General features: G+C 36.6%; 1 protein-coding gene across 1 annotated transcript in view; it reads left to right on the top strand.

Annotated features, from left to right (window-relative positions):
* The first annotated feature begins 785 nt into the window (after positions 1–785).
* LOC144963862 (vitamin D3 hydroxylase-associated protein-like) overlaps positions 786–10,000 on the top strand; it is a 33,005-nt gene continuing 23,790 nt past the window's right edge. The window contains exons 1-3 of the mRNA XM_078897814.1: positions 786–1,091; positions 6,986–7,168; positions 8,315–8,422. Of these exons, the coding sequence (XP_078753940.1) occupies positions 1,044–1,091; positions 6,986–7,168; positions 8,315–8,422 (339 nt within the window). The 5' untranslated portion in view covers positions 786–1,043. The remainder of the gene's footprint in view (positions 1,092–6,985; positions 7,169–8,314; positions 8,423–10,000) is intronic.

Raw genomic sequence — 10,000 nt, 5'->3', positions numbered from 1 at the left:
AAGCGAGTGCCACACCATAATAGTTTTATGTAATTATCAGCATCGAATTTCCCAGGCATCGTTATATTTCCGGATGGCAATGTTGTGAGCTTCTTAGCCAAGCGCATACTATCAATAGAACCGTTGCCTTATTTAACTTATTGATGCTATGCAAAATACTCGCAGCATTCACCAACCAAATTTAACAAACCAACACACAAAATTGTGTGTAACATTTTACGTGTATAGATAGTATGCGCTTGCTAAGAAACTCACAACGTTGCCATCCGGAAATATATCGAACCAACACACAATATGTGTAACCATGAAATTTTATAATCTGGTTAATATAGTTTAGTGAGAATTACTCATAAACGTGGATGGCAAAAATCAATAACAATAACCCAAGTGACGTCATCTTCATTCTATCTATAATCTAATTGATATAGATAATATGCGCTTGGCTCAGAAGCTCATAACATTGTCATCCGGAAGTACAACGGATCAACACATACAACTGTGAAACCATAAACGTTTATAGTCTGGTTAATACAGTTTAGTGAGAATTACTCATAAACGCTGATGGCAAAAAAACAAAAAAACAAAAACAAAAACAAACAATAACAAAGACTTGAGTGACGTCAATTTCGTCCTATCTATACTTTAGTGAGAACTTATCACTAACAGGCTGTCTTAAAATAATAACAAATAGCCGAGTGGCGTCATTCTAATCATCATGAAATGGGTGCTATGATAGAATTAACAGTGACGAGATGAGTTCATTTGACACCTTTTCAATTTCTCCCCCACCTCCCCCTATCCCGTACCATCTTTTTTCTCGGTCAGCGAGGTCAGTTGTTTATATAAATATATAATATACACACCGTGTACCTTCATCATAATAATAACTTATTCCGTCCTATACCGTTCAGTCGCGAGTCGTGGGTCCATTCGACAGCATCAGCTGTGTTTGTTTCACGGACTGCAGTTGGTGAAAAAATTAATAATAATAATTTAGTGAGACCCATAAGTCTCTCTGTCGTTTATTTCAATTCTTTAACAAAATGGCATGGCTGGAAGACAAGTTTTCGCTTTCAAGTTTTCATATTAAGGTAAGACTCCTAATTAAATGTGCGTCGATTAAAACGAGAAAGAAATCGTTATCCTCAAAGTCACGAAATTAAAAAAAAAAAATTTTATTGGAAAAAAATAATACCCATTTCTTTTTCGTTCCATCCCTGCTCATTCCTGTGTAGTAAATGAACTTTTATAAAGGGAGGCGTGTAAATGTGAAATACAAACGTCACCACTCCTGTCGAAATAATCTTTGGCCAAATTTGGGGGTTAAAAAATAAAAATATACACAAAGAAAATGAATTGACAAAAACTTAAGGACTCCCGTAGTTTCACAGTACGCCTGAAGGGGGGATTTTTAAAAAAATGAATACATTACAATGCTTTTTCACTTGAGGTGGGGGGGGGGGGGGGCGGGGGGCCTGGCAAGTGAAATTTATTTATAATCTATAAATTATATCTTCAGTTTATATTTGTGTCAACACACGCGTTCTTGATGATATGCGTTTAAGTAAAATCCTCACTACATCCGCCAGGTACCAATACACAAAACGATATGCAACCTTAAACGTATATAGTCTGATTGATAGAATTTAGTGAGAATGTATCATTAAAATGGCTGTAAAAAACATAGCAAAGAGCCGAGTGACGCCAGTTTCGTTCTATCTATACAATATCAACCTATTCTTGTAGTACTTATTCACGTTGGAGTCGACTGATTTAGGATATTAAGTCAAGCGTATCGTCAAATACAAAAACGCTAGTTCAGACAAGAGTTTATAAGCTAACGCTATAGATAGTATGCAGATGACGTTCACTCTAGGCCTTTGTTATTGTTTTTGCCATCCGCCTTTGTGAGTTGTTCTCACTAAATTGTATTAACTATATAAAAGTTCATGGTTACAGAGTTTGGTGTTGGTCCGTTATACTTCCGTGGCAATGTTGTGAACTCCTTGGCCAAGCGCATCTATCTATAGATAGTAGCAGATGACGTCAAATAGGCATTTGTTATTTTTTGTGCCATCCGCGTTGTGAGTTGTTCTCACTAAACTGTATTAATTCGCTAATTTAAAAGTCATGGTTACACAGTTTGTGTGTTGGTCGTTTTAACTTCCGGATGGCAATGTTGTGAAATCCTTGGCCAAGCGCATTCTATCTAATACGTTAGTTTATACAATCTCTCTGTTAGTAATGAGAGAAAAAAAAATTCACTTGCATAGGTCATTGACATTAAAAAAGGGAGGCCAGTGTACCAATTCTGCCAACGACCCCATGCCATAAATGACTGGAGTTTTATCTGGGTCAATCGTGAACTCTTTCATGAATGGGTTCAACTTCTCTCATACGCCAAGTCATATCTCAATAATATTGTCACTAAGTAGTGACTCGCTTTAAAGAGGATTGAACTTTTTTGCGCGCAGGAGGTATTCACTAAACATGCTCAAGCGCTTTTGTGGGGGGGGGGGGGGGGGGGGGGTTGGCTAGGCAATTACATTTTTCGGATATGAGACAACGCTGTTAACGGTAGGACTCATTTTACACCCGAGTACGGGGAGAGAATGTGAGTAAAGAGCTTTCTCCAAGGACTCAACAATGCGGCGAGCAAGGCTCGAACCCTTCCGATCCGAAAGCGGTTGTCATACCACTAGACCACATAGCTGCACTCGCTTAAAAGCCCGAATCCCAACGCTCTCGGCTCTATCTTAGGTTTTTACTTACAAAATGAATATTAGATAAATATAATTTGAAAGAAAGATTGTATCGCCATTAACCAGTTAACTGGCGTACTCTGGAAAAACTCGTATTTAAAAATTTGGCTAGAAATCCGTTCTTCAAATATCGATCAATTTAAATGACCTTCGTCTTGGCAAAAACTCTCAAACCTGGGAGTTCCGCGAAGTTCCAGGTTTGAGAGTTTTTGCCAAGATGGTCATTTAAATTGATCGATATTTGAGGAACGGGTTTTTGTTAGCAACATTTTTAAATACGTGTTGCTCCAGAATGCCGCAGTACCTGGTTAGTTCTGATGTACAGTTGTTTTTTATTTGGATCAAAATAAACTCCCAACTAACGTGTCAAAATACTTAAAACTTGCGACTGAAAAAAAATACCTTATTTGAGACTTTGACAGTTGAACGCCATCGATGGGAGAACTTCCGTAGTTTCACAGCACTTTTATTATATTATTACTTAATCTTTTAGCTGTTATTGACTTTCAATTAATTGCAATGACCAATAAATATTACCATTTAATACGTTTCATTTTTATAGCTTCAAAGTTTCAAAAGTTTATTTTTAGGCAATTGTCAATATAACTCATACAAGAATTTAATATTTTCATCAACAAATCAAGTAAAATCAATAATAAAGCAAGGCAAACAATGATAATAATAATGATAATAATAGTAATAACAAGTATATAGATAGTATGCGCTTGGCTTAGAAGCTCATAACATTGCCATCCGGAAGTATAGCGGACCAACACACAAAACTGTATCCATGAACGTTTATAGTCAGGTTAATACAGTTCAGTGAGCATTACACATACACGGGGATGGCAAAAAACATGAACAAAGACCTGAGTGACGTCATCTTCGAACTATCTATATATAAGTAGTGTGATTTTTCTAATTTCAAAAACAATTTGATGAGTCGGTTGTTGTTTACGACTCCGGCCGACGCAATTATTATTTCCTATATTTCCCATCAGTTTCGATATTGCAAGTGATTGCAAATATGTTTCACCAGGTTATAGTATCTTTAGTTAGGATTAATGGGGGTTCAGGAGATCTCACCCCGAAAAAATAAAGGTGAGGGGGGGGGGGTCTCCTCCAGATAATAAAAGCCGATCTTTAGGGACGGACGCTGTGAAACTGGGGAAGTCCTTCCTAATCGATATTTAAAATGAATGTTTTATCTCCAAATTAATTTTTTAAAAAAAATGTTTTGTCAGTACACGCGGATTTAAGACATTCTGATATGTTGGATTTATATATAAAGTTATGTAATTGCTTAAAGTCCATAAATCTTGATTCCACCAGCACCACCAGAGGACACAGATTCAAACTCTCCAAGGAAAGGTGTTCTCTAAACCTTAGGCAGAACTTTTTCTCAGTTCGGGTAGTCGACAAATGGAACCGCCTGCCTGCAACAGTTGTCGACGCCCCTTCATTGCAGGCATTCGAGCCGTCTTGATGCTCATTGTGAAACAGAAAAAAACTGTTTATAAAGTTAAATTCAGACACCTCCTTCCACTATGTGGCATGCCCAGTTTTGAGAGACTTAAATTATATACGTTCACGAATGCACAAGAGCAGATAAAAGGCTGTAAAAGCCTACATAAATCTGGACTTATGTCATATCATATCATCATATCATAATATAGAACGACATGCGATTAACGGCTCTCAAAGGAAAAAAAATCTCCGAGTTCACCCGGGATTGATCATGGTACTTATTTCCGAGCTATCAGGACTGATAATTAATCTGAGACCAGGACCCCTTTTAAATTAAAGCTGTACATTAAACAATTATGCCAGGTCACAATTTTGTAATGATAGATAAAAAAAGATGCAATATTCTTATATTTTCAATGAAAATCACAGTCTCGTATCAGATCAGATTGGTTGGCGGATAAAGATTCAATTGATCGAATTGTAGATATTCGATAAATCCTTTAAAAAGAGAGAAGGGGACTTTCTTATGCAGCACCTGAACACTTCATATCTCGCTGCGCTAGTACGTGTATTGTGCATCGAGAATAATTAATTAGCAGTGATTGATTAAAAATCTATCTAATTGATTAATCAATCAACAAAACAAGAATGGAAAATAATGACGCATGGGTTAGTTCATAATATAAGTTAGTCACAAAGTTTCAAAATACCTGAAAGTATAACACCGTTTACATTACGCCTGAGGATAAAAATATAGTAACACATTTGACTAATCCACAGGTTGATCAAATCTAATTACCTTAACGGGTAGCCCAATTTCTAAAGACCGCTAGCCTGTCCTATACACGGATGTTACGATTGTTACATTCCAAAACATTTCGTCCCTTGTATCTATAAAAATGTTGTCATAATCATATTTCATGATGTGTTAATTCTTGTCGAAGAATATTATGTAATATAATAATAATAATTGAGCTTTTATATAGAGCAATATCCACTAATTGTGCTCTAAGCGCTTTACAAGGGCTCCCTGGTCAACAGCAACATTTAACATGTAGGACGGGGCATGCCGCCTGTTAGGCGATATTACAATATTTCGGACAAAGACAATGCTGTTAACGGCCATGTACTCATTTTACACCTGAGTACGGTGAGAGAAAGCGAGTAAAGAGCCTTTTCCAAGGACTCAACTATGCGCCGAGCGCGAGGCTCGAACCCACGACCTTCCGATCCGAAAGCGAGTGTCGTACCACAAGACCACATAGCCGCACAATGTACCAAAATATATACATCTGATTTCTTGAATTGTGAGGGGCAATGGTTTCTCATTCGTTTTTCCGCATCTGTTGTTCTTGTTTGAAATGATTGTAGCCTAGTTATTTATAATATTGAAAATCCTACTCAACTGTTAGGAACATGTCTTATTTGTGTTTTTCTTGGTTTGTAAGTGCCTACATACCACCATTATAGAAACTAATTTAACTAATGCTCTGTAAAACATTATGCTCAAATTCCTAGCTTTATTTTATCGTTCTTGACACCAAATAAATTAGTTAAACTCGTACGGACTTGGATTTGATGGCTTTTGTCTCAGTTGTCACAATATTTGAGAACCAACAGTTTCAACGTGATTCAATTGTTCTTAGATGCATGCGAAAAAAAAAATCTAGCTTCAAGTCTGGGTGGGGTTCCTTACCTCCCATAGTGGGCAGGGAGGCACTTACCGTGTCTTCTCCCCAACCCCTCTATCTGTTTTCCAACATGCTTTCTATCTTTGTCGTGGAATGAGATTACTTGGTTTTGTCCAGGCCCTGGTCTGATACACTAGCTGGGAGGAAAGCAGTCAAATGTTTAGAGTTTTGGGAGATGATATTTTTTTCCTTGCAAATCATATCTCTGTTATGCACTGTATTGTTTTGTTTACATATTATATATTATGATTTGTAAACACTTGAGTGTATCCCTCTTAGTTGGGACCTGTGCTTATGTCTGGATGAGACTTTATGTGATCTCAGACTAAGTACCTTGACTATGGAAAGAAACAGTGGCAAAGATCTGATTAGATTATTAATAAAGAGCGGTGGGAGCTTCTGAAGCCTGGACTATCGAAAATGTTTTTTATTTATATTCATATTCCATTCAACAAGAACATTACAGTTTATTTTCAACTTTCTTCTGTTTTCCCTACGAGGGATTTACACCCGAAACCTTATTTGTATTTTCTCAATCTGAAGCCTTTCTGTTTTCACTTTAAAAAATAATTAGTATTAGATTTTTACAAAGGTATCGGGATAAATCTTTTAACTCCTGTACTCTAAAACAAACCCAAAAACACGTATTTTAAAAAAAATTGACCAAAAAAAAAAAACCCCCGTCCTTCAAAATTCGATCGACTCATCACGGAAAAAAAAAACGAAAAAAAAAAACGAAAAAAAAAAAACGAAAAAAAAAACAACAAAAAAACCAAACAAACAAACAAAGAAAAACCCCCTTAAATCTGCGAGGTCCCAGGTTTGAGAGTTTTTGAATTTATTTGAAGGACGTTTTTTTAAAACCAAATTTTCAAGTACTTGTCTTTCCTGAGTAAGTTATCTGGTTAATATTACTAAAAATAGGCAAATGTAGAGAGTGATGATGACCTGCCTAATGTGGTGAATCGCAAGGTAAAGATTAAGGTTCATTGAACTCCCTACGGGTTTCCATTCAACCATGAATATGATACCATCATTTTACATAGTTTATCTTTTATCTTCCAGGACGCCCCGGGAGGATGGCTGGGCTTTCTAACAGCGTGTGCGAGCATCTACCTATCATATCGTATTGGCCTGTCCTTCCACTACAAGTATCGTGTGGCCGAGACCAAGAGAAAGATCCGCAAGAGGCAGGAGGAAAGGAAACAAAACATCAGTTCTACTAAGACTGACGTACTCTCGAAGAGGGTAATATTGAGAAAATGTGTTTCCCTTAAAATCAACTTAAATCAATAATTATGAGAAACATAGGGCGTGGAGAAGTGCCAGATGAAAACAGAATAAAAACACCGCGGTGTCAAAGCCAAACTCGGGATCCAACTGACACGGCATCCTCCGCCTTGCTGAGAGAGAGAGAGAGAGAGAGAGAGAGAGAGAGAGAGAGAGAGAGAGAGAGAGAGAGAGAGAGAGAGAGAGAGAGAGAGAGAGAGAGAGAGAGAGAGAGATCAGCGAGCAGTTTCACTTGCCATTGAACCACCCAACACACCGCAATATCTTTGTTTTCATCTGGCACTTCTCCGTACCTTATATTTAAGAAGGAAACACTTAATACACGATATGTGGTCTTGTGGTATGACACTCGCTTTCGGATCGGAAGGTCCTGGGTTCGAGCCTCGCTCGGCGCATAGTGAGTCCCTGGAGAAGGCTCTTTACTCACATTCTCTCACCGCACTCAGGTGTAAAATGAGTACCTGGCCGTTAACAGTGTTGTCTCTGTCTGAAAAAACAGGCGTGCTAAATGTTAAATGCTGCTGTTGGCCAGGGACCGCTTGTAAAGCGCTTTGAGCACATTAGTGGATATTGCGCTATATAAAAACTAAATAATAAATAAATAATATACTCCTATGATTCAGTGCTGATTCCACCAACGTACGCAGAACAAAGTAGTCCTTCAGAGTCATGAGACTCTTTTGGATAGGACGCAAGTCTATCGCAAATTACTTTCCGCCAGTCTTAAAATACCTTCTGCCCATTCACTGCTGGGTGGAGAGGGTAGGAGAGGGTCAATCAAGAATAATATCAAGCACACCCCGGTTCGAATCCTGTCCCTTTGCGTGTGAAGCGATGCTCTATTGAGCTATCGGAACTTTCTACGTGCACATATGGGGTTTTTGCACTTATTATTGTGCACCGTTAGATTCAATTGTTCAGTTTCAAATCAAGTCCTCATTTAATGCTCAGTGGTATTCGTGCACTCGCACACTACACGCACGTTCGCACATAATTTAAATGTAGTAAAATAAACCCCAACAAAACAGTAAAACAAACGAGCAAGCAATACGAAATCAAGATAATATATAAAACTCGAACACACCCGGATTTTTGTCTTTATAGGATGCATATGACCCGTCCGTCGCTAGATTAGGTTTCATCGAGCTTCAAAGACGGCTTGCCCAAGGAGAGCTGAAAGCCGTGGATGTTTTGTTAGCTTTCCAGTACCAGGTAAGCAGATTGTCCGAATGGAAAAAAAATGATCGTGATGATGATGGTGATAATGATGGTGATGATGACAACGACGACGATGACGATGATGACAATAATGATAGCAAGTAAATTGCAACACTATTAGTATTGGTGATAACTATCTCATCTCATCTCATGTAGTTCCATATCTGAAGCAGACGTCGGAGGTCATCTTCCGCCAAGCTGATCTATCTCTTGCCAATTCTATTAAAGCAGCGCCACCTTTCTCAGCTTCATCTGTCCAAGTTCTTATCCCTTTCAAATACGTTATTCTTTGTCTTCCTCTTATTCTTTTCCCATTCATCTTTCTAGTCAAGGCGAGTACTTCCAAACCAGGGTGGCGGATAATGTGTCCTAAAAATTCCATTTGGCGTTTGATGATTTTTGTTATCAGTGATCTTTTTCTGTTTGCCATTTCTAAAATTTCTTCATTTCTTTTCCTTTCCATCCATGATAACTATAGGCTACTTATATTGATGATAATGAAACTTGCTATTAATAATGAGTATAATGATTATGATAACATAAAATGAGAATATTTATAAAGTGCAGTTTTAACGAATCATCATGCTCATTGCACTTCACAATGCGTTATGAGGAGGTTGAGGAGGATACGGATGATGATGATAATGACGACGACGACAATTATTATTATTATTATTATTATTATTATTATTATTATTATTATTATTATTATATTATTATTAATATTAATATTAATATTAATATTAATATTAATATTAATATTAATAATATTATTATTATTATTATTATTATTATTATTATTATTATTATTATTATTATTATTATTATTTTTATTTTTATTATTATTTTTATTTTTATTTTTATTTTTATTATTATTATTATTATTATTATTATTATTATTATTATTATTATTATTATTATTATTATTATTATTATTAATATCATCATCATCATCATCATCATCATCACAATTTGGCGCCCCTAGTTACTGAGCTTGTGTGTTGAAAGCCTGTTGTATACAAGAAAAATATTGCGACGTTCTATATTTCTATATTTCTGTTTGAAATAGTCAGTTGCAGGCTGGCGCTGACAATTAAGACAATGGGCATGATCTATATTAAATTTCCATGTGCCCAAGGTCATTGGTCACATTGGAATATGTGCTCAAAGTGACCCACATAGTGAAAGGTGTTCACAGTTTTTGAAATATCTAACATCACGATGGGTCATTTTGTTCAGCTTGACACATGGATATGTTTACAACTTTCATAAACAAAGCAGCGTGGTTACAATTTTGAAGAAATATCCAATCGTTGGACAGCCACAAATCATGTGATTGATGACTTGGTTGGACGAAAATATGAATATAGATCGCTCCCATTGTTCGCCCCACACTGGACACGATGGTAGATTGTTGGACAACTCTTGTCTTTTTCAGTTTAAAGAACTAAAAAAGTAGAAAACCTGACAGATTTCATATTTAAGTGCACAATGTCAGTTTTATAATTTTAGGTAAAGATGAGACCTCAAAGGGTCTTATCATTGTAGGTATTGTAAATGGTGCTGCTCGAA

This window comes from Berghia stephanieae, chromosome 2, assembly GCF_034508935.2.
Source record: "Berghia stephanieae isolate SIO BIC M18660-M18661 chromosome 2, UCSD_Bste_1.3, whole genome shotgun sequence".
Classification (NCBI taxonomy): domain Eukaryota; kingdom Metazoa; phylum Mollusca; class Gastropoda; order Nudibranchia; family Aeolidiidae; genus Berghia; species Berghia stephanieae.
The sequence above is the reverse complement of the archived record's forward strand: the minus strand, read 5'-3'. Positions and strand labels throughout refer to the sequence as shown.